We start from the raw sequence: 24,542 nt of genomic DNA, 5'->3' as shown, positions 1-24,542 counted from the left end.
TATATATATATATATATATATATATATATATATATATATATATATATCAATCAATCAACCTTTATTTATACAGGTAAATCCCATTGAGCCTCGAGGACTCATTTACAAGAGAGACCTGATTCCAACAAAGAAAGATGACAGCAATGGACAACAGCAACAACAATAAACAATTATAAAAAGTCATACTGCAGGGTTTTTTTTTTTGTTTGTTTGTTTTTTTAACAAATAGGATGGCTAAAAGGAAAAGGTAACTAAACAAAACAAACAAACAAAAAAAAAACCAGCTAGATTCCAAGACAAATGTAGAAAACTAAAAACAGGAACATGTCTGCATTGGTCCCTGCCAGGAGTCCAACAGATTCTTAAAGCCACTTAGAGAGGTCAAGGTCGAGAGCTTCAAATCTTTTGTAAGATATTCCAGGAAACAGGAGTGGAGTAGGAGAAGGCCCTTTTGCCTAGTTCAGTCCTCATTGAGGGAACACTGCAGATAATAATGTCATGAGAGTACAGGCCGTAGCTGCACTCACGCAGAGACATGTAGGAGGAGATGTATGAAGGCAACAGACCAAGAAGTGATTTAAAGATGAAAATATACCAGTGAGAGAGCCTGCATGAAGTTAATGATGTCCAGTTAACCAGTGAATACAGGGTGCAGTGGTGGGTATGATAATCACAGCCAGTTATGAATCTTAGTGCACCATGATAGACAACATCCAACATCTGCAGGGTTCTTGTAGGAGCGTTCATGTAAATAATGTCACCATAATCAATTGAGGGAAGGAAAGTCACAGATACATGGCGTTTTCTAGCATTCAGGGTTAGACAGGATCTGTTTCTGAAAAAGAAACCCAGTTTAACTTTCAGTTTCTTTATCAAGTTTTCCACATGGAGCTTAAAAGAGAGATGTGAGTCGACCAAGATACCCAAATATTTATAGGAATCAACAAACTCAATGGGGACACCATTTGAGGATAAAATCGGAGGAAGAACTGCTGGGACCAACTTCCTATTTGAAAAAAGCATCCCTTTGGTTTTGTCGGCATTTAGGACAAGTTTGAGGCGGAACAAATCAGTCTGGATGATGTTGAATGCAGATTTCAAAAGCTGGAAAGCCTTAGCAACAGTTTTAGCTCGACGATAAACAACTGTGTCATCAGCATAGAAATGTATGGATGCATTAGGGATGTTTTTACCTACATTATGTATGTAGATTGTAAAGAGGGTGGGTCCTAAGACTGAGCCTTTGTGGTACACCATTGTTGACTGTTAAATAACTGGAGGAAGTACCATTATGTTGAACACATTGCCTCCGGTCTGAAAGATAGTTAGAGAACCAACCAATGGTGTGATCTGAGAAACCAATTTCTGAGAGTTTATGACACAAGATGTTCTGATCCACAGTGTCAAAAGCTTTAGACAGGTCTAAGAAAAGTGCAGCACAATAATCCTTAGCATCCAGTGCTTCAACAACATCATTAAGAACCTTCAGTGAAGCAGTGGTTGTGCTGTGTTGTTTCCTGAAACCAGATTGATGGGAGGTAAGATGTTAAATGAGTCCAGGTAATTTTTGATTTGAGATTTTATCAGTTTTTCTAGAACCTTGGCTAAAATGCAGAGTTTAGAGATTGGTCGATAGTTGTTCAATGAGGTGGGGTCACCTCCCTTCAGCAAAGGAAGAACAAAGGCTGTTTTCCAAGTGTCTGGGATGGAGTTTAGTCTTATGGAGAGATTAAAGATGTGGGTCACAGGGACTGTGATGATATGAGCAGCCAGCCTTAAGAAATAAGGTGGAAGTTCATCTGGACCTGCAGATTTTTTTAGGGTCAAGATCTATTAACAGTTTATTGACCTCACTGACTGAGAATGGAGAAAAAGAGAAGCTGTGATTAACTGAGGATTGACTTGTAGGAGGGATTTGATTTGTAAAAGTTTTGTTATTAGGGGAAGTGGCTGATCTTCTGTTAGTAACTGTGTCAAATAAAGAACTAGAAGCAACAAAATATTTGTTGAAACAGTTCAGGATCTCGTGCTTATTTGACACAGGAACAGAGTTAACGAGAAGTTGTGATGGGAGGTCAGATGATTGGGGGGTGCCTGAGAGAGATTTGATGGTTTTCCAGAATCTGTTGGGGTCATTTAGATTTTTGGAGGTCTGAGATAAGAAATAGTTGCGTTTTGCTGCTTTGACAGCAGTTGTGCATTTATTCCTCATCTGTCGAAAACTCAACCAATCAGTGTCTGAGTCAGATTTTCTCGCTGCAGCCCAAAGATGATCTCTCCTGTGCAGGAGATCAGCTAGCTCTGGAGTAAACCAGGGGCTGTCTCGTCCCTTTATTCTTAACTGACGAAAAGGAGCATGTTTGTTCAGAAAATAAATGAAACTATTATGAAAATAGTTCCAAGCGGAGTTCACGTCATCAGTTAACAGAATACGATGCGATGCGAATACGATATATATATATATATATATATATATATATATACATATATATATATATATATATATATATATATATACATACACACAGCTGTAGTTAGGTAAAGTGAATTTTCCTCCAGAAAGGGCAATCTCTCTTCCCAGTAATCTTTCCCTTTCTGTCCTATAGATTGCAACAAGTGCACTTCAGAGCTCCCTTGTGTGATGTGGAGAGAGAGGAGGTCCTTTTCCTTGATGGGGACTTCTCTTCAGCTGCTCAGTTTTTTGTGACTGTGGGTGTCTTTGCATTTCTTTACTCACTCTTGGCAACAATCGTCTATGTCTTCTACCAGAACAAGTATCTAAAGAACAACAGAGGCCCACTTGTGGTTCGTGAGGTTACATTTTTACCATTCACCTATCCTGTAATTAAGACAGTGTGGTATCATATTGTTTTATGAAAAGAAAAATGTTTTATTTATTGGTATGCTTCTGTTTTTGTATATATTTTTTCTGTCCTGAGCAGGATTTTGCTGTCACTGTCATCTTTTCCCTCATGTGGCTGGTCAGCAGTTGTTGCTGGGCAAAAAGTCTCACCGATCTTAAAAGTGCCACAAACCCTACCGAGGTCCTTCTTCTCATCTCTGCCTGTAGAGCTCAGGAAAACAGATGTACAGCTATGCAGGAGCCTCACTGGTCACGACTTAATACATCTACTGTAGGTATTCAGTCAAGAAATGACACAGTCTACATAAAACAATCCATTCTCATGACCCATCTTTATTCTGGCAGGTTTTGGGGTTTGTAAATGTTGTCCTCTGGTCTGGGAATATCTGGTTTGTCTTCAAAGAGACGGGCTGGTACAAGACTGGTCAGAGGTACCCGACCAGAAGCGCTTCAGGGAAACGTTCGAGTGAAATGCGAGAGCGACTCTACAGTGAAAGCAGCTTTGACCAGCCTGATGACAGTTTTGGTCTCTACAGACAAGATAGTTTTATTTTGTCCAAGGGGGACTTTAATAAGCAGGTCGAGAGACAAGCTAGCATTAACCAGTCACAAGTAAGCTTCAGCTTACCGGAGACATATCTTGGCAAAAACGTAACTTTTGAAAGAGAGAACAGCATCGCCTCTCAAGGGCCCATGATTTTTATTAATGAGATGTGACAAGTTAAAATTTATTAAATATCACCTTCAAATTTACACACAACAAATGTTTAAAGCACATTTCAAAATGACTTCAGAAATGTAATTGAATGAAAATGTATGTATATTTAGCATTCACTCAGATATACAAGGAATAAATCAAATGAAATTATATGAATAGAATGTGCAAGGGTATTTCAGTGGTTTGGTAAATCTCAGTGAGTTAAATGTTTTGTTTTTTACATCCAAGGGCAAGTTCAATTTAAAATAAAACAATGCTAAATTAATCAAAGACACCCGCTGCAAAGGCACGTTATGTGTTCTATTACATTATCTGTTCAGAGTTGAGGAAAACCTGAAGAAAATACTCAGAAAAGTCACATCGATTCCCACTTATCTGGAAAGTTAGCTAGGCTAGATAGCTAGGCTAATGTAGATTTGCTGTTGTTCAAAATGTCAAAATCTTAAAAATGCGGAAAAAACTATATTTGTATAAGAATCTACATCACTGAAACCCTAGTTATGAACATTGAATTTTAGTTATGCCAGTGCTTATATTTAGATGGAAGGTGGCATGGTGGTGAAGTGGTTAAAGTTGTTGCCTGTCAGCAAGACAGTCACAGGTTTGCCGCCCGGCCTGTCGCTAAGTGCACGCTCTTCTGCTTTTCACTGAATACTCCGGTTTCCTCCCACAGAACAAAAACGTGTGTTATGTTCATTAAGTGTTAGATAACGTGTCCCGGGCTGTAAGTGAGAATATGATTGGTTGCTTGTCTTAGAGTTGCATTTGGGTCCAAAAAATCCGACCAGACCCGGCCCCAGCCCGTAGCCATCATTTCCGTACCCCACCTGACCTGACGCATTAACTGTAATTACAGGTCAGAACCCAAAAAATATATATATTAAGTTTTGACTGTTTATATAGTTATTAATGGTCGGCAGACGTGCGGCTGAGTAAAGGGGGCAGAAGATCGGAGCTGAGGGGGTGTTTTTCCTTTCATGGCCGTCAAAAGCATTAAATCCGTGCTTCTGCCTGCATTCTGCATTATTCAGACATGGACCCTGCTCTGACATGTTGGCTATTTTGTGATCTCACCTGTTTGGGTCGTCTGCTGTGCGTGTCCGCTGAGTGAAGTGGCTGAATGAACGCCCATTTGGGTTAATGGATCGCTGGCAGTAGTTCATCTGAAGCTTAACTGAACTTTGTGTCTCTTACAAGGATGCTCAGCGCACAGTCAAATGGCCACATGCAGCTGGTGATTGTATGGCAAGCCATGTTGCTATACAATTGGATCGTCAGCTACACGCATCCGCTGATGCAATCAAAAGCCCGACACCAACCCGGCCTGCACATTAAGCACATTATTATGGCCTGGCCCTAATCCGGGTCGGGCGGGGCCCCGCTCCGGGTTCAGGTTAGAAATGACAGCTCTATTGTTCTCCATGTGGCGACCTGGAAGGGAAAAGAGGATGGATAGATGGATGGATGGATGGATGGATGGATGGATGGATGGATGGATGGATGGATGGATGGATGGATGGATGGATGGATGGATGGATGGATGGATGGATGGATAAGAGACAACATTAAACATTTAAGCTAATTAGCAATGCTACTTTGCTAGCTACTTTCTTTACTTATAGTTCTTTCATAAACTAAATTCTTATATTAAATAATAATTAAATATATTCTTATAATAAATAAATTCTTTCATGTCACTGTTTGAGCATGATGTTACAATCTATTAATATTGTACATTTTTAATTTGACATTGAAATGAGCACTCAGTAGACCACAGTCTTGATTTATATTTTTAGGATTGTGTTATACAATTTGTGAGGAGTTTTAGAAGCACATCTGATCAATGAGTTTAACTTGTCCTGATAAATATTCCATATTTCTGTAGCTAAGTTTTGCAGTATAATATTTATTGTAGTTCTTTGGTGTCTTCATTTGGATATTTTAAATTAATATTACTTTTATTTGTAATGATTATTAAAATGCATGATGTTCATTTTAAAATTGTAATCCTTTTTTTTTGTATGTTTTTTTTTATTGGTTGTTGTTGTTGTTGTTTTGGTTTTGCAAAATTATTTTATGAAATATTGTTGCACTGCATAGAGTATTGGACTTTGAAGTATTTAAAATGCCACTCGTGTACATTAACATCAAGGCATGTGCATTTTTGTTTGTAAAGAAACTGCATTTGTTTGATAATTTTAAGAAATACATGTAGCTTGTTGTTTTGCTCTGTTTGAGTTTTTCATATTTATTCAATGATGCTTTGATTTTCATTAACCAATATCCTAAAGAGCGTCTTAGGTAGGATTTTTTTCAGTAAATGCATGGTTACCGTTTTCAACACAACGTCCATTATTGTGTCAAAGTATTTTGAAAAGTAATGTGTGAAATCTGAACGCTACAGTGCATTGAAGCATGTTTTACACTGTTAGGTTTATCTCAGCTGCAAGGCCAAAGGGATAATCCTTCAATGTATCAATTTTATCCATTTAAGACTGTTAAAATGTTGCTGACTGATGCCTAAAATCTCTTTGCACTGTGATTGTCATATCAAATGCTCTTTGAAATCCATCAACAGCAGTGGATTCGTTCTGAACATGCAGTAATTGGACTTTGGAATATCAAATGTAATAAATAAAACTGTGTTGATTAAAAAATATCAACAATTCATGGGATTATTAAATGCTGAATGAACTGCCTCTTTGATTTAATTATTCATTATTTATGAAATTCAGCAGGTTCCAACCAACTCAGACAAAATATAGATGTCAAATCTGTCAATGGACCATCAGATTACCAATTATCAAAAGGGCTGCTCCAGAAGCTTCAAAGTTTTGGTTTAGGTCCCCACTGTGAACACATTTGAGTTAGTAGTTAGTATATTTCTTTCAAAGTCATTAAATCAAATATGATTCTTTTATGTTCTAGACAGATCAATGTGAAACGTTTTAAAATTTGCTCAAATAATTGCGAGCACATAAAGTAAACAAAACCAAAAAGTTATGACAAACTGTAGGGACAGGTCCAGTGTGCTCCAACTAACAAATATCCTTTCAGCTACAACATCCTTATGACTGGAGGGGGTTGTTACTGTGTAGACTATCTTGTTAGGATAATTTAATATTATTCTTTCAATAGTTCTTTAAATAAAAAAGCCACACGGGAGAGGTAGATAATTTTCTTAATCCCAGGTTTAATCTTGCAAGATGGAGCAGCACTGAAATACAAGCAGGCAAGATCTTTACATGGCACTTCGTCTTCAAGTCTGCTCAAAGAGAGCATGAAGAAATGTCTTTTTGTAATTTTATCAGACAAAGGCAAGGTCAGACGACTCTTGCAGCATCCTTGCTTATTTGGGTGAAAGGTTCCATGTTTATGCAGCACTCAGTCCAGTCATAACAACCCTTAACACAAACACATGGTAATATGAGTTATATAACATTTGACTTTAGTAGATGAAAAACATCTGTAACCTTTCACATCTCCATCATATCTCTCTTTGCTTTTCTCACATTTCTTTCTGGAAAACCTTCTGGCAAAAGCTGTTTGTCAGTAGAAAGCACCGAAGACAAATCCTGGCTGTTAATTTGAGCTGATGTGCTCAAAACCCAATATTTTGTGAAATAGAAAGGTGTGTTTCCTTAAAGTTTTTTTTTTTTTTGAAAATGTGCAAAAATTCACTAACATAAAATATGTTGTAAAACTTTAAATCGAGGGTCATTAAATTCTTATTAAAATATTTAATAAGCTGATGAGTCAAAGGAAAGTAAATATTGTAGATTTTAGTAAAGAGTGACAATAGTTATGCCTTGCTGAAGAAAATTATTTTACAAAAATTTAATTTCAGAGAATACAACTGTTCATATGTGTATTCTATGGTTTGACCAAACATAAAATGAGCCCATTGATGCATGGGATTTAAAGTAGGGGTGAGTAGTTTTAAAGACTTTTGTCAACTTCTCATGTAATGTCTGGCCAGTCTGCAGCTATGAGCTCCTTATAAGCAGGTCTCTCTTGAAAACGAGTCCTCGTGACTCAGTGAGACTAACTTGTATAAATAAAATATCCTGATGCATGCTCAATAATCCAGGTAGAAAAATCTAAAAAAGTTAAATCTGGTCCTCTGGACATTAAAAAAAAAACCAAAACAAAGCAAAACAACAAAAAATGTAGAAACGTTTCGTCTCTCGTCCGAGAGACTTCTTCAGTCTGAGGTGCTGTTTTCAGCTCAGTCTCTTAAATAGCACCTTCTCAGAGTGGATCAACCAGTTTTGCTGCTGACAACCAAAACCAACTGATCACATGCTCAAGAAGGACCATCAGCCTAACAATGGATCATTAGCACACTGATGGCTGTTTACTACTCACAGAGGGCTGAGTGATACTAGCAATCACAGCATTGTAAGAGGGGGACAGTTGAACCCGGAGGCCTCCACCCCTGTTTAATGATGGACGGTTTCTTTTCACAAAGATGGCCTCCTTTACTCCTCTCTCAAACCATCGTTCCTCTCTATCCAGGATGTGCACATCTTCATCCCTGAAAGAGTGACCGCTGGCCTGGAGATGAGTGTAGACCGCAGAGTCCTGGCCTGATGATGTTGATCTTCTGTGCTGGGCCATCCTTTTGGCCAGTGGCTGTTTTGTTTCCCCGATGTAAGACTGATCACAGCCCTCCTGACACTGAACAGCATACACAACATTACTCTGTTTGTGCCGGGGGACTGGATCTTTGGGATGAACCAGTCTTTGCCGTAATGTATTTTGGGGTTTAAAAGCCACTGGGACGTTATGTTTAGAAAATAAACGTCTCAGTTTCTCTGATACTCCCTCAACATATGGAATGACCACTGGTCTGGGTCTGGGTTCCTCCTTTTCACCTGTTGGCTGACTGGAGTCCTGTTTGGTTGATCCACTCTGAGAAGGTGCTATTTAAGAGACTGAGCTGAAAACAGCACCTCAGACTGAAGAAGTCTCTTGGACGAGAGACGAAACGTTTCTACATTTTTTGTTGTTTTGCTTTGTTTTGGTTTTTTTTTTAATGTCCAGAGGACCAGATTTAACTTTTTTAGATTGTATAAATAAAGGTTGAGCGAATGAATGAATGAATAAATTAATGAATTAATTAATGAATTAATGAACAAAAAGTAACATGTTATTCTTTAGCTGCTTTGTTTAAAGCTATGGTTTAAGAGAAAAACGAGCCCATACCTTACAAAACTGAACATATGTCCTTGTACCTCAAAATGAAGGCAAAGGCAAATTTGTTTATTTTGAACTTTTCATACCAGGATGCAACTCAAGGTGCTTTACAGAATAAAAACAGGTTAACAAGAACAAGCCAAAAGACATATGCACCCCCCCCCCCCCCCCCCCCCCCCCCACCCCCAACCCCCCCCACCACACACCCACACACATATATAATTTTAAAAGGCCAGGACTCTGCGGTCTACACTCATCTCCAGGCCAGCGGTCACTCTTTCAGGGATGAAGATGTTCACATCCTGGATAGAGAGGAACGATGGTTTGAGAGAGGAGTAAAGGAGGCCATCTTTGTGAAAAGAAACCGTCCATCGTTAAACAGGGGTGGAGGCCTACGTGTTCAACTGTCCCCCTCTTACAATGCAATGATTGCTATTATCACTCAGCCCTCTGTGAATAGTAAACAGCCATCAGTGTGCTAATGATCCATTGTTAGGCTGATGGTCCTTCTTGAGCATGTGATCAGCTGGTTTTGGTTGTCAGCAGCAAACTGGTTGATCCACTCTGAGAAGGTGCTATTTAAGAGACTGAGCTGAATACAGCACCTCAGACTGAGGAAGTCTCTCGGATGAGAGACGAAACGTTTCTACATTTTTTTGTTGTTTTGCTTTTTTGAATGTCCAGAAGACTAGATTTAACTTTTTTTAGATTTTTCTACCTGGATTATTGAGCATGCATCAGGATAATTTTAAAAGATAATTAATCAAAATAGAACTAAATAGTTTAAACCAGTTAATGAAAAGCAATGAGTAAGTCCTTAATTTAGATTTAAATACCACACATCCTTTCCTGTTCGGGTTCGCTTGGAGCTGATGCCCATCTTCAGTAGTCAATAAGCAGCTAAACAGATCCTCTGTCCATCACAAGGTCAACACAAATTGAACAAAAGAAACCATTTGCGTGCTCATTCATCCAAGGGCAAGTAGAATTACCAATTAACCTGACATCCATGTTTTGCTCTGTAGGACGAAACCATTGCATGCACAATGGAACATAGAAACTCTGCACAGTAAAGTTCCAGCCGGGCTGCAAACCTGTGACCTTCCTGCTGTGAGATGACTAATCACAGCACCACCATGCAGCCCTAACACTGTCTCAAACAGAACAGAAACTAGATTCTAAAAGAGCAGAAGATGCTAAACACAAATGGTTTGCTGGCTGCAAAATTTTGTAAATAGATACATAAAAATCCCATTTATCAAGCAGGAAGTGTTTTCATTATTATAATTTTATTTATTTGAACTGGCTGTGATGTTTTTGACACTGAAAAAATATAAATATTTTACCAGAAATTGTGTCTTTGCTTTTTGGAAACAGTGTTTATTTGCCTCGCTAAGCACTTCACAGAATAAAACATTTTCAGCCAAACATTTGCATACTTGTATGAGTATAAAGATCCTTTGACCTGTGTTAGAAACATTGATTATTATTAGAAAACTGAAAGAGGACAGTCATTTTCACACAAACTGACAAACCCGTCAAACGTAGAAAACAACAAATTATGGCAACTTATTTTTCACTGTGCTCATTTTGGAAAATATAAATGCATAAATGAACACAATTTTTTTCATTCAACCTTTATTTAGACAGGTAAATCTCACTGAGCCTCGAGGACTCATTTACAAGAGAGACCTGATTTCAACAAAGAATGATGACAACAATGGATAACAGCGACAACAATAAACAGTTATAAAAAGTCATACTGCAGGGTTTTTTTTTTTTTTAAACAAATAGGATGGCTTAAAAAAGGTAACAAAAAACAGCTAGATTCTAAGGCGAATGTAGAAAACTAAAAACAGGAACATGTCTCCATTGGTCCCTGCCAGGAGTCCAACAGATTCTTAAAGCCACTTAGAGAGGTCAAGGTCGAGAGCTTCAAATCTTTTTGTAAGATATTCCAGGAAACAGGAGTGGAGTAGGAGAAGGCCCTTTTGCTTAGTTCAGTCCTCACTGAGGGAACACTGCAGATAATAATGTCATGAGAGTACACGCCGTAGCTGCACTCACGCAGAGACATGTAGGAGGAGATGTATGAAGGCAACAGACCAAGAAGTGATTTAAAGATGAAAATGTACCAGAGAGAGTCTGTGTGAAGTTAATGATGTCCAGTTAACCAGTGAATACAGGGTGCAGTGGTGGGTACGATAATCACAGCCAGTTATGAATCTTAGTGCACCATGATAGACAGCATCCAACATCTGCAGGGTTCTTGTAGGAGCGTTCATGTAAGTAATGTCACCATAATCAATGAAGGGAAGGAAAGTCACAGATACAAGGTGTTTTCTAGCATTCAGGGTTAGACAGGATCTGTTTCTGAAAAATAAACCTAGTTTAACTTTCAGTTTCTTTACCAAGTTTTCCACATGGAGCTTAAAAGAGAGATGCGAGTTGACCAAGATACCCAAATATTTATAGGAATCAACAAATTCAATCGGGACACCATTTGAGGACAAAATCGGAGGAAGAACTGCTAGGACCAACTTCCTATTTGAAAAAAGCATCCCTTTGGTTTTGTCGGCATTTAGGACAAGTTTGAGGCGGAAAAACACATGGTTGAATGTAGATTATAATAATAAATTTGGCAATATCACAAACTAAACCATTGCTTTGGCTGCAACTATAGCAAAATATTTTGTTCCAGGCTGCCTCACAGCAAACAACAGCACTCATTGCATCCCAGAGTTTGTTAATAAGGTTTCTGCATGCAGCCTCCTATTTGATCTGAGCAATTAGAACAAAGAGAGGCGATGCTCGCCCCTGCCAGCTCCCTGACAGAGAGACTAAGCACATGCAGGTGTCCAGAATGCTCTCTTTGAAGAAAATTACAGAGCATGTACCCGCTGCATGACAATTAGGGTCAGGTTTTCAGCTGGAAATAAAGGGGTTCAGCATGATATAGATGGCCCAATGAGTAAGGAAGACATGTATGTTTAACAGTAATTAAACCCTTTTGAGCCTGTGACATGGTGGTGTGTGGAGTTGTGGATTGTCTCTGCAGCACATGACGTCTACTTTCAAATAGAGCACACTCCTCACTACAGTGATACAGATGCTTTTTTTTATATCCTGTAGGGGCATTACCTGCTCATTCTACCAACTGATTTCTGTCCAACACAGAGGATCAGAATCATCTTTATTGGCCAAGCTTATGTGCACAAACAAGGAATTTGACTTTTGTTTCAAGTGCTCACAGCATACAGCCATCAACTTAGAAGAAATAAAATAAAGAACAAAAGGAGCATGTAGTGCACACATGCTTATTTTGTTTCACAGCAGAGTAGCTTACTACTCAGGTTGTAAGGTGTTTATTGTGTTCATCACAGAAACCACCTGGGGGAAGAAACCGTCTCTATGGTGGCTGGTTTTTGCAAATGGTGCTATGTAGCATCAACCTGAAGGTAAAAGCCAAAAGAGTTAGTGTACAGCATGTGTGGGGTCAGCAGAGATTTTACCAGTCCTTTTCCTGACCATGGATCTGAACAAGTCCTGGATCGAGAGAGTGTCAGCCCCGATGATCCTCTCTGTAGACTTGATTGTTCAATGCAGTCTGGACTTGTCCTGTTTAGCCACAGTGATGCATGTGCACAAAACCGATTGAATATACAGTAGATCGGGCTGTGTAGAAGATGACCAGCAGCTCCTGTGGTAAGTTGTACTTCTTGAGTTGCAGCAGGAAGTAAATTATCTGCTAGGTCTTCCTCCGAACAGTGTCTATGTGTGAAGACCATATCAGGTCTCGAGAAAGGGTTCCTAGGAAACTGAAGCGATCCACAGTAGACACAGTGGTGTTGTGGAGGATGAGGGGAGGCATTGTGGCAGGAGAGGTGCTCCACTGTCCTGAGCGGGTTAAGTTCCAAGTAGTTCTGACCACACCAATGGACGAGTCAATCCATCTCTTCTCTGTATGCAGACTTGTCCATGTCCAGTATCAGTCTATTTGATAGTAGTGTAATTTGCAAACTTCAGGAGTTTCACTGACTAGTGTGCTGAGGTGCAGTCATTTGTGTACAGAGAGAAGAGGAGTGGTAAAAGAACACACCCAAGAGGGGCACCAGTGCTAATGGTTTTCGTGCAGGAGAAGATGTTCATAAACTGCTGCTGCCGGTTGGTCAGGAAGCTGATGATTTACTGAGAAGTAGAGGCCAGCAATGTGAGCTTGGTGACCTTCTGATGGAGGATGTCAAGGTGATTGGTGTTGAAGAATGAGCTGAAATTCACCAACAGGATCCTGGTATACGTCCCTAGGTGGTTGAGGTTGAGGATGAAGTGTAGTCCCAAAGTGGCTGCATCATCTGCCAACCTTTTTGCTCATTAATAAAACTGCAGGGGGTCCAGCAGGGGACCTGTGATGTCCTTCAGATGCTTCAAAAACAGTTGCTCAAAGGATTTCATGACCACAGATGTCAAGGCAACAGGTCTGTAATCATTTATGCCAAAGTAAAGTTTTTTGTATACAGTAATTTTTGTTCAGTTGGATTTCGATCACATGTAATGATTCTTTATTCCATGCTTATACTATCACACATACAGTTTTAAATCCTGTACTAAAATTTGTTGCACATTTTGAGGCTAACTTCAGGGAGTTAATGTGACACATCAAAAAAAATGAGCTTGCTTCTTTCAAGAGATATGCAATTAGTAGAGCGAGAGCTAACACAGATAACAAAGGAACTTGTTTTTATAGAACTGCTGCCACACTAGTTTATCATCTCTTTTTTGTTGGAGTAGATGATAAAGATGGGCAGCACAGTGGCACAACTGGTAGAGCTGCTGCCTCTTAGCGAGAAGGTTGCCGGTTCAAATCCTGGTCCCGGGGTCTTTCTGGGTGGAGTTTGCATGTTCTCTCTGTGCATGCGTGGGTTTTCTCCGGGTACTCCGGTTTCCTCCCACAGACCAAAAACATGCATGTTAGGCTGATTGGAAACTCTAACTCTAGATTGTCCCTAGGTGTGAGTGAGAGAGTGAATGGTCTCGTTTGTCTCTATGTGGCCCTGTGATGGACTTGCAACCTGTCCAGGGTGTACCCCGCCCCTGGCACAATGATTGCTGGACATAGGCAATGGCGACCCAAAATGGAAAAAGCGGGTAAAAGATAATGGATGGATGGATGGATAGATGATAAAGACCAACTTTTTAATATTACAATTTGATTTTTTTTTTCATTTAAATGCATGTTAGATTAACAAATAAAAGTTCATGATGATATTTTTCTTGCTCATGCCATGGATTATTTTTGCAATGTATAACAATAAGTATTTGGTGTGAAATCATATTTAGCGATCTAAGATATGATGAGTAATTGAACAAACATTTTCAAACCTGCATTTGAAAGTAATATAAGATCAAATCTTTGTAAACAAACGTAAGCCGTAAACACCAGGTCTGCTGAAGTAGGGTTCTGTGGAAATGTTTTAATGTAGATGAAGCTCTAGTCCAGGGGATAATAGACAGCAGAACTTTATGACTTACTGATTGTAAAAAATGAAATAAAAAAAATCCATCCATGAATCCGTCCATCCATCCATCCATCCGTCCGTCTTTTATCTTATGCTTGTTCGGAAGTTGGGTTGCAGGGGCAGCAGCTTGAGCCCAGACATCTATTTCTACAGCCACCTCTTCTAGCTCTTCTGGGGGGAACCCCAAGGCATTCCCAGGCCAACAGAGAGACAGTCTCTCCAGCGTGTCATGGGTCTTTTCTGGGGTCTCCTCCCATTCAAACATATCCAAAGCACCTCCCTAAGGAGGTGTCCAGTGGGCATCCTTACCAGATGTCTGAACCACCTCAACTGGCACCTCCTGATGTGGAGGAGCAGCAGTTCTACACGAGTCTCTCCCGGATAACTGAACTTCTCACCCAATTTCTAAGGGAGAGTCCAGCTACCCTGCAGAGGAAACTCATTTCAACCATCTGTATCCACAATCTCATTCTTTCAGTCACCACCCAGAGCTTGTGACCATAGGTGAGAGCAGGAATGTAGACTGACTGGTAAACAGAGAGCGTTGCCTTACAGCTCAGCTCCTTCTTCACCACTATGGGCCAGTACAGAGTCCACAATACTGCAGATGCTGCACCAATTCATCTGCCAATCTCAAGCTCTATTCTTCCCTCACTGATGAACAAAACCCCAAAAAACTTGAACTCCTCCACTTGAGGCAGAACCTCACCCTGGACCTGAACAGAGCAAGCCACCCTTTTCCAGTTGAGGACCATGGCCTCAGATATGGAGGTGCTGATTCTCATCGCAGCCATTTCACACTTAGCTGCAAACCGTTCTAGTGAGATCACAGCACGATGACGCCAACAGGACCACATCATCTGCAAAGAGCAAAGATGGAATCCTGAGGCCACCAAACCAGAATCCCTCTGCTCCATGGCTGCACTGAGAAATTCTGTCCATAAAAGTTATGGACAGAATCGGTGACAACAGGCAGCCTTGGTTGAGTCCAACAGCACCTCACCTTCACTGAACACAGTGTTAGTAAAACACTGATTTCCCCTCAGCTGCCTGATGGTTTGCCAGAATCTTCTCGGAGCTGACAAAGAGTCCTTATTCAGGGCCTCACCGAACTCCTCCCATATCTGAGCTTTTCCCTCAGCAACAGCAAAGGCTGTGGACCGCTTGGCCCTCCAGTACTCCTCAGCTGCCGAAGAACTCCCACCAGCCAACAAGGACTGATAGGACTCCTTCTTCAGCTTGACAGCCTCCCTAATCCAGGGTGTCCACCACTGAGTTTGAGGATGGCCATGATGAGAAGCACCAACAAACTTGCAGCCACAGCTCAAGGAAGTCACTTCAACAATTGAGTTGCTGAACATGACCCACTCTGACTCAATGTTCCCTGCCTCAGCTGGGATGCTGTTAAAGCTCTCCCAGAGGTGTGAGTTGAAGATCTTTCTGACCGGTTCTTCTGCCAGGCGTTCCCAGCAAACCCTCATTCCACGTTTGGGTCTACCAGGTCTGTCCAGCATCTTCCCCTGCCATCTGATCCAACTCACTACCACCTGGTGATCAGTTAACAGCTCAGCTCCTCTCTTCACCCTGGTATCCAAAACAAATGGGCACAAATCAGATGACACGACTACAAAATCAATCATCGATCTACGACTTAGGGCATCCTGGTGCCAAGTGCACTTAAAGACACCCTTACATTTAAACATGGTGTTCATGATGGACAAACTATGACTAGCACAGAAGTCCAAAAACAGAACACAGCTCGGGTTCAGATCAGAGAGGCTGCCCTCCCAATCACACCCCTACAGGTCACAATGTCGTTACCCATGTGGGCATTAAAACTCCAACACACAAGCACTAAGTCATGGGGCTAAGAGTAGACCAACCCCAGCTCAACGCCTCTCAACATGGCTAACTCCAGAGTAGAATAAGGTCCAGCCCCTCTTAAGGAGATCATGTCCAGAGCCCATGCTGTGCGACGAGGTGAGCCCAACTATGACTAATCGGTATCCCTCAACCTCATGCACAAGCTCAGGCTCCTTCCCCACCAGAGAGGTAAGCCATGGTCAAAGCACCAAGGTCCCTGTCTTTGGCAACTGCACATGGATTCATACACCTGACTTATATGGCCCCTCCTGCAGGTGGTGGGTCCACAAGAAGACAAACCCATGTTGCTCATTCGGGCTGAGCCTGAATGGGCCCCATGGGTATAGACCTGGTCACCAAGCACTCGCTGATGAGCCCCTCACCCAGGCCTGGCTCCAGGGTGGGGTTCAGGTAACTCACGTCTCGGCAATGGACACCAAGTTCCTAATTTTCTTTTGTCCATATAAGTCTTCTGAGTCACTCTTTGTCTGGCCAGTCACCTAGAGCTAGTCTGCCTTCAGAGACCCTACCAGGGGCAATTAAAAGTGCCACAGACAGTATAGCTCCTAGGATCATTCAGGCACACAAACTCCTCCACCAAGATAAGGTGGCAATTTAAGGAGGTGAAAAAATTTAAATATATAAAAATAAAAAACTTTGAGGTAAATCTGTTTTCTTCTAACATAGCTAATAGCTACATGACACATCAATAAAAATGAGCTTGCTTCTTATAACAGATATGCAATTAGTATAGACAGAGCTAACACAGATAACAAAGGAACTTGTTTTTACTGTTGTCACACTAGTTTATCTTCTCTTTTTAGTTGGAGTATAAGATAAAGACCAACATTTTTTTATTATAATTTGAAACTTTTTTTAAATGCATGTTAGATTAACAAATAAAAGTTGATGACTTTTTTTCTTGCTCATGCAATGAAGTCTTCTTGCAATGTATAACAATTAGCATTTGATGTGAAATCAGATTTAGGGATCTAAGATATAATAAGTAATCAAAGAAACATTTTCAAACCTACATTTGAAAATAATATAAGATCAAATCTTTGTAAACAAATGTACGCTGTAAACACCAGGTTTGCTGAAGTAGAGTTCTGTGGAAATGTTTTAATGTAGGTGAAGCTTTAGTCAAGGGGATAATAGACAGCAGAACTTTATGACTTATTGATTCTAAAATCTAACAAAAAATCTTTGAGGTAAATCTGTTTGCTTCTAACATAGCGACTAACTAGCATCAGTTTTTTAAGAATGCGAGGGACTCTGATTTTGAATCAAATGATTATTGCTTTCACTGAGAAAATACTTGGGGTGTATTTTCATTATAGGAACCTTGGGTAATCTAAAAACACAAATTAATGAGCAGACCACTGTATTTTAATGCGTTCATTTATTATCTAGTCAACAATATTTTTTTTTGTTTGTGTTTTATTTAATGCATGAAAATAATTCCACTGGTAAACAAACACATACATTTTCCAACATTTGATTGCGCATTCAGATGTTCAGAGGTTTACAGTTTACCCAAACTTCTCTCTCTCTCTCTCTCTCTCGCTCTCTCTCTCTCTCTCTCTCTCTCTCTCTCATTCAATCATAAACTCACAAACACAAACCCAAATACTGTAGAGAAAAGCTTTCAAAATAAATGTACACTTGCTACTTTGCACACATGACCAGGGGAGATAGAATTCCTTTGCAGAGCTGTTGAGTCCATGAATACATTTGGCAAAGTTCCAGACTCTTTGAGTGTGCTCATTTCAAATCTGAAACCAATCATTGAGGAATGTCCATAAAAGTGAAGAAGACGTCCTGGTTAAGACACATAATCCTTAAGCAGCGGTTGAGACTTCTGTCTTGCTTGCTGAAACTGAGGTCTCGTCCTCCACCATGCCGCCCATTCCAACAGTGGTTAGCATGCAGGTACGGAACTGAAAAACAAAGCAAGGAAAGCACTTTAGGACATCTCACATACATTTTGACATACTGTATAGAGAAATCTGTAAAGTAGGCTAACCTGTTTGTTCATAAGCACATAGATGACAGGGTTATACAGTGCAGAGCTCTTTGCAAAGAAAGCAGGGATAGAAGCAGTCAAGGCAGTGAAAGTAGCTCCTTTATTCAAAAAGATCCAGCCAGCAAAGGTAGCATATGGAGTCCACGCTACCAGGAAGCCCAGGACCATCAGGACGCACATACGTGTTACTTCCTTCTCAGCTTTCTGGGTAGATGCTGAGTCCTGCTGCTGGGCTGCCGCCTGTGGAGTTTAGTTAGGTAAGATGTCAAACAAGAAGAGCTAAATTCACTCAGACACACAGGTTGATAACCCTACTTACAGCTTTTACTGTCAAAACAAGGCTTCCATAAGTGAAGAAAATCAGGGAGACAGGAGTGAAGAAGTGAACGACAAACATGTAGATGACGTACGACTCGTTGTTGAAGCCTGGAGCTAAGGTGTAATAATCAGGTCCACAGGAACACTGCATACCCTCAGGAATGTACCTGTAAAAGATTTAAAGTAATCAATTATTTTTTCTAAGAAATCAAGGATTACCATATTCATCTTGAAAATATGTTGTTATTTTTAGTCTACAGAAATCTACTTATCAGATTCTAACACACAAAATATTTATGGAAGAGGCTTGTGACACCATACTATATAGGTTTAATAGAAATAGAAATAGATAGAAATATAAACAGCCTTTATTGTCCCACAGATGGGAAATTCAAGTGTAACAGCAGCAACAGCAACGACAGATAAAAAGATATCACACAAAAGTTCCTAAATGGTAAAAACAAAATATAAAGAAATAAGATAAACAATATCAATATGTTTTGGAACATTGATAAAGGACAGCCTATTTACAATACAGAATTATAGGCAGAGTGTGTGTGTTTTAGCAGAGGTCAGCGTGTATTGAGTTTGCTGGGAGCAGTGATGGTTGTAGAGTCTAACAGCTGCTGGGAGGAAGGACCTGCGGTAATGCTCTTTTGTGCATTTAGGATGCAGTAATCTGTCACTGAATGAGCTGTCCAGTTCAGCAACATCTTCATGCATGGGGTGGGAGATGTTGTTCAGCAATGATGTTATTTTAGCTAGAGTCCTTCTGTCTCCCACCACCTGCACTGGGTCGAGGGGGCATCCAAGCACTGAGCTGGCCTTCTTGATGAGCTTATCTAGCTGCTTCTTCTCAGCTGATGATAAGCTGCCGCTCCAACAGACAACACCATAGAAGATGGCTGATGCCACTACCGACTCAAAGAATCTTCAGGAGCACCCCCTGCACTCCAAAAGACCTCAGTCTCCTCAGCAGGTAGAGTCTGCTCTGACCCTTCATGTAAAGTGCATCAGTGTTGTGAGACCAGTCCAGTTAATTGTTCAGGTGAACACCCAGGTATTTATAAGAGTCCACAATCTCGATGTCCACTCCCTGGATGTTCACTGAGGTCAGTGAGGTGAGTCTGTGCCTGCGGAAATCCACCACCAGCTCCTTAGTTTTAGCAGCGTTGATCAGGAGGTGGTTCTGCTGGCACCAGTCCACAAAGTGTTGAGTCCGCTGTCTGTACTCTGAGTTGTCCTCACCTGTGATGAGGCCGACTATAGCAAAGTCATCAGAAAACTTTTGCAGATGGCAGTGTGTGGAGTTGATGGTGAAGTCTGCAGTGTAGAGAGTGAAGAGGAATGGTGCCAGCACAGTTCCCTGTGGGACCCCCCTACTGCAGACCAGCCTGTCAGAGACACAGCACTGTGTCTTCACATACTGTGGGCTTCCAGTGAGGTAATCCAATATCCACTGGGACATGTGGTGATCCACTCCTGATAACTCCAGCTTGTCCCACAGAAGTCCTGGCTGGATGGTGTTGAAAGCACTAGAGAAATCAAAAAACATGATCTTCACGGTGCTTCCAGGTTTCTCCAGGTGGGTCAGAGCTTGGTGCCTGAGGCAGATGATGGCATCATCCACCCTGATGCCAGGCTGGTAGGCAAACTGTAACCGATCTAACGAAGACCTCACCAGGTGGCGCAAATGGTTGAGGACCAGCCTAAGGCAGCTGAGGCAAGCTGGACTGGGAAGCTCAATCCTCCCCTCCTTCTACAGGTGTGCAGTGGAGAGCATCCTGGGCTCCAGCATCAATGTGTGGCATGGAGGCTGCACAGCTGCAGAAAGAAAAGCTTTGCAGAGAGTGGAGAAGGCTGCACAGAAGTCTGTTGGAGTCAGCCTCTCCACCATCACAGACATCTACACCTCCAGATGCAGGAAGAGGGCCACCTGCATCATGAAGGACCTCACTCACCCAGAACACACACTTTTTGCCCTGCTCCCCTCAGGCAGAAGGCTGAGGAGCATTAAGTGCAGAACCACCAGGCTGAGGAACAGCTTCTTCCCTGAGGCTGTTAGACTAGAATCTCTAACCAGGAAAAATCACAGTGAAAATTACTGTGAAAAATCACTGTGAAAAAAAAGTTAAAATCACTGTAATGTCAGTTGGTTCTTAATACTTGTGTGCTGCTGACTATCCATGATGCTGATCTTATGCTGCTGTTGTTTTGGCGCATTGTTTTTGTACTATTAGTGCTTAGTGTATTCTTGGTCTTGTGTATTCTTAGTTCATGACTTGGATCTTGGATGACTTGGATGATCCAGAATTCCAGAATTGCGACGCTCAAGGTTGCTGCATGTTGGAGTAGCTCTCTTACATTCATTCTGAGATTTTGCTTTTGAAAACTTTAATTACTCTTTTTTTTTCTGGATGTAAATTGATTTTTTTCGGACAATTACTTCCTCTGGTATCAGATGTTGTGCTGCTGGAAGGATTTTTACTGAAACTTTTTTACTTTTGGACATTTGTTATGATGCGTAACCATAACAACAAGGTGGTTTTCTACTACTGGGAGCTGCTGATTAACATATTAAAAGCTCAAATAATACCTCAACTACAGCCCCAAATCCCAAAGGAGTTGAAAAGGAGATGCTGTGGATGCATTCTTGTCTACCTGGAGGCAGTGCTCGAGTGCCTGACCGCTGAGATCTTGGAGGTGGCGGGAAAGGCGGCTCGTGACAGTGGGAGGACCAAGATCGTCCCCCAACACCGGCAGTTAAGTTCGCTGTGGGATGGACTGCTACAAGAGATCCTTCCTACCCAAAGCCATCAGCATCTATAACAACTCTAATGAAACCAAGATGAGCTACAACAACAATTAATTTCCCTTTGGGATTAATAAAGTATTTTTTAATTGAATTGAATTGAATTGGATCTTACTAATGTTTATCTTTACAATTTGTGTTTTTGTTGGATGTAACTGGGACCCTGTGTACATAGTTTTGTTCCACCTCATGTACCACATGTGGTGTGTATGACACATACATCTCTCTGAATCTCTGAATCTCTCTGAATAAAAACATTGCTGATAACTGTTTAAACAAGGGCATAATGAGAATCCAAACAGACCTTACCACAATATATTATATTTTTATTCATTTGGGGTCATTTAATTTATTTTCTTGTATTAATTATAGCAGAACACGGACAGTTTCCAATCCTGTTATTTTAAACTTGTTTTATGTAGACTTTTTGGGGACCCTTATTAAATGTTTCATGACTCACAGTGGCATTTTGACCCCAACATTAGAAACCCCTTATCTAGAGATTTTACTGAATGGTTTGAAGTCCCTTTAAGAAATGTTTGATTTAAAAATATAGGATTTTACCTGGACCACCCAAAAAGTGGGGGTGCAGCACAAGCAAGAGCCATGAACCAGGTGAAAAGGACTCCAGCTCCAGCATGGGTTCCGGAGAATTTGAAGCTCCCCATGGGTTTGCACACAACAATATACCTTTCAACAGCCAGAACAACCAGGGACCAGAGGGAAATTTCCCCTGCAGAGATGGAAAACAAAGACACGCTTTACTTTTACTGCTGTTAATTGTACACATAAAAAAATAATATTAATAACACTGTAATTCCTAAGCAATGGTTTATTTATCTGAATCATCTTGCTTCTTTTGTCTTACCTCCAAGTGTGGCCATGAATCCTTCAATAGCGCATGTAGTGGGTCCAAGAAAGAAATAACCATTAAAAGCAGATACGATAGTGATGGTGAAGCCAAAGAGGCACATGATGAGTCCGGCTACAGCCAGGTTCACCAGGATGTAGTTGAGAGGCTGATGGAGCTTCTTGTTTTGAGCTGTTACAAACAATGTCAGGCCATTGATGGGAGTCCCAGTGCAAATCAAGAAGAACATGTAGCAAGCTAGAAACTTGTAGACCATTGAATCCACCATATAGTACTGAGGGTATTCAAAAGGGCTTCTAACTATTCCAGTCCTGTTGGACATGGGGATGTAGAAGTTGTTGCCCTCAGTGCCATTGGCCTGATAGTCTCCATCCCAACCCATCTTTAGTTGCCTTCGTCCTGGAATCTCAGTTATTGAAGAAATACCAACAGTGTCAGAGCATCAAAAGCCAACTCTATGTTCATAGTTAATGTTGATGTAGCTGTTTTATACCTGGTCAGAGTTAACCTCAAATTAAGAAAATTAGATTAGGGGTGGATTGTGGGGAAGTGAACGGCTCAAGTCTGACTGATAATTGACTTTAAGAAAGCATCACTGGGCAATGACCTTAAGGTCCCTTCTGACCCCTTTTGTTTGGCATCCAGCCAACATTTAAGAAGCTGTTTAGGTATCCTGATGCATGCTCATTAATCCAGGTAGAAAAATCTAAAAATGTTATGTCAGATGGGAAGATGGGAAGATGGGAAGATGTTTAGGCTTCAAACTAAGTGACTAAAAAGCATACTGTATCAGCATACATGACCTTAAGCACAGGTTTTAAATCTATTTTAGCAACCAGAGGTTGCAGATAATGCATTAGTTAACACACAATTACAGCCCTCAGTACATCTGATTGAGAGATTGTAGTAAGTATATTGCCCCTACTTAAAGGCTGATAGTGGATTTCACTACTGATAAATTTACGCCACCACAAAATAATTCCCCTGCAGGTGACTGAATCATCTCTGCAATAAAACATTATTACTGCAATCATGTTCTTAAAACTTGAGTATCTCAATACTAAACAGAAAACATAGTAGAAATATTAACATTTAAATTTTAAAGTAAAATAAAAAAAATGCTCAGCATACTTAGTGTGACTTCATTTTTGGGTCTGTTGTTTAAAAAGGCAGAGCACCTAAAGGTTGTATATCACAGCCCCCCACTCTTAATTGGCACCCAACTCACCCTGCACTAAACCCTAACTAGTCATCTCACAGGTGGTGGGTTGACATGAAGATAACGTGCTGCATTTTTCAGGCTAGACCTGGCTGATCCTTCAGTCAAAACAGTGAGCTTTGCATTACACAGTTATTTACTCAGAATTCTATGTTTATTATTTGCAAGCACAAGTGTCAACAGCAGCAGTTTTCTGTAGCAATTCAAGGCATTTCCATCTGTCCATGTCATCTGAGCCACTTCCACTGAGAATGCTATCGTCATGTTTGAATTACTATGTTTTTCAAAACTGGCAGCAGTGTGAAGATTTATAAAATAGTGTTTGCATGAACTATGACATTTTTGAGACTGTAGTTGTTTTAAGACTGCAGCAAATCATTATGGTTTTTTGGACCCTCTCAGATTAGCCATTTTAAGTAAACAGAATTTGGTTTTGAACAATTCAGAATTAAGGGAAGGTTAGGCTGAGATTGCTGAGATTTCAAAAGCAAATACATTTACGTAAGTTCAGTTGAAAAGACCTGAAGTATCACTTTAGATAAATATTTAAAAGTACTGTTCCTCTTTATATTTTTACCAAAATGATACAGAAATTTTGGTGACAGAACCTTTTAAAAGCACATGATGTATTATTTGTAAAATACACCTTTTCTGGACAATTTATGGCAAGTTTCTTCTCATTTTAAGTACAATTCTTCAAATGAGAAGGTCATTCTGTTCCTCCAGCTGATTTATGACTGAAGTCATGTTGTGTGACAAATTAAAATAGGAATTTTGGGCTATACTGTTTTAGTAAGCCAATAAGCAGTTTAATGTTTGTGTAGATTTAACATAGTTTTGAGGCTGAATTATTTGTTTAGACAATTAACAACAACACACTTGGATGGAGCTATTATTTAACTGCTGCCACATTGTATTAAAATCCTAACACAGTCACTAGCGGTCAGTTAAGATGATGAAAATATAAATATTAAAAACTTGCAAACATAAGATGCTGCAGAAACTGGTAGGGGAAAAAAAATCTGGCAGGATATAGCTGTAACAAAACTAACAGAAATCATATCCTGATGCATGCTCAATAATCCAGGTAGAAAAATCTAAAAAAGTTAAATCTGGTCCTCTGGACATTCAAAAAAA

General features: G+C 40.4%; 2 protein-coding genes across 2 annotated transcripts in view; one reads left to right on the top strand and one right to left on the bottom strand.

Annotated features, from left to right (window-relative positions):
- The window catches only part of synprb (synaptoporin b), a 5,444-nt gene extending 1,864 nt beyond the window's left edge, over positions 1–3,580 (top strand). Inside the window, exons 3-5 of the mRNA XM_037678711.1 lie at positions 2,607–2,805; positions 2,943–3,134; positions 3,209–3,580. Of these exons, the coding sequence (XP_037534639.1) occupies positions 2,607–2,805; positions 2,943–3,134; positions 3,209–3,580 (763 nt within the window). The remainder of the gene's footprint in view (positions 1–2,606; positions 2,806–2,942; positions 3,135–3,208) is intronic.
- A 14,420-nt stretch (positions 3,581–18,000) lies between these two features.
- On the bottom strand, positions 18,001–22,643 carry LOC119411786 (green-sensitive opsin-like). The gene is made up of 5 exons (XM_037678710.1): positions 22,184–22,643; positions 21,880–22,048; positions 18,505–18,670; positions 18,186–18,425; positions 18,001–18,099 (listed from the first exon to the last, which is right to left on the bottom strand). The coding sequence occupies exons 1-5, from the start codon at positions 22,566–22,568 to the stop codon at positions 18,001–18,003; spliced, it is 1,059 nt and encodes a 352-aa protein (XP_037534638.1). The 5' UTR covers positions 22,569–22,643.
- Positions 22,644–24,542: the final 1,899 nt, after the last annotated feature.

The sequence above is a fragment of the Nematolebias whitei genome, chromosome 7, assembly GCF_014905685.2.
Source record: "Nematolebias whitei isolate Nwh7 chromosome 7, NemWhi1, whole genome shotgun sequence".
Classification (NCBI taxonomy): domain Eukaryota; kingdom Metazoa; phylum Chordata; class Actinopteri; order Cyprinodontiformes; family Rivulidae; genus Nematolebias; species Nematolebias whitei.
The sequence above is the reverse complement of the archived record's forward strand: the minus strand, read 5'-3'. Positions and strand labels throughout refer to the sequence as shown.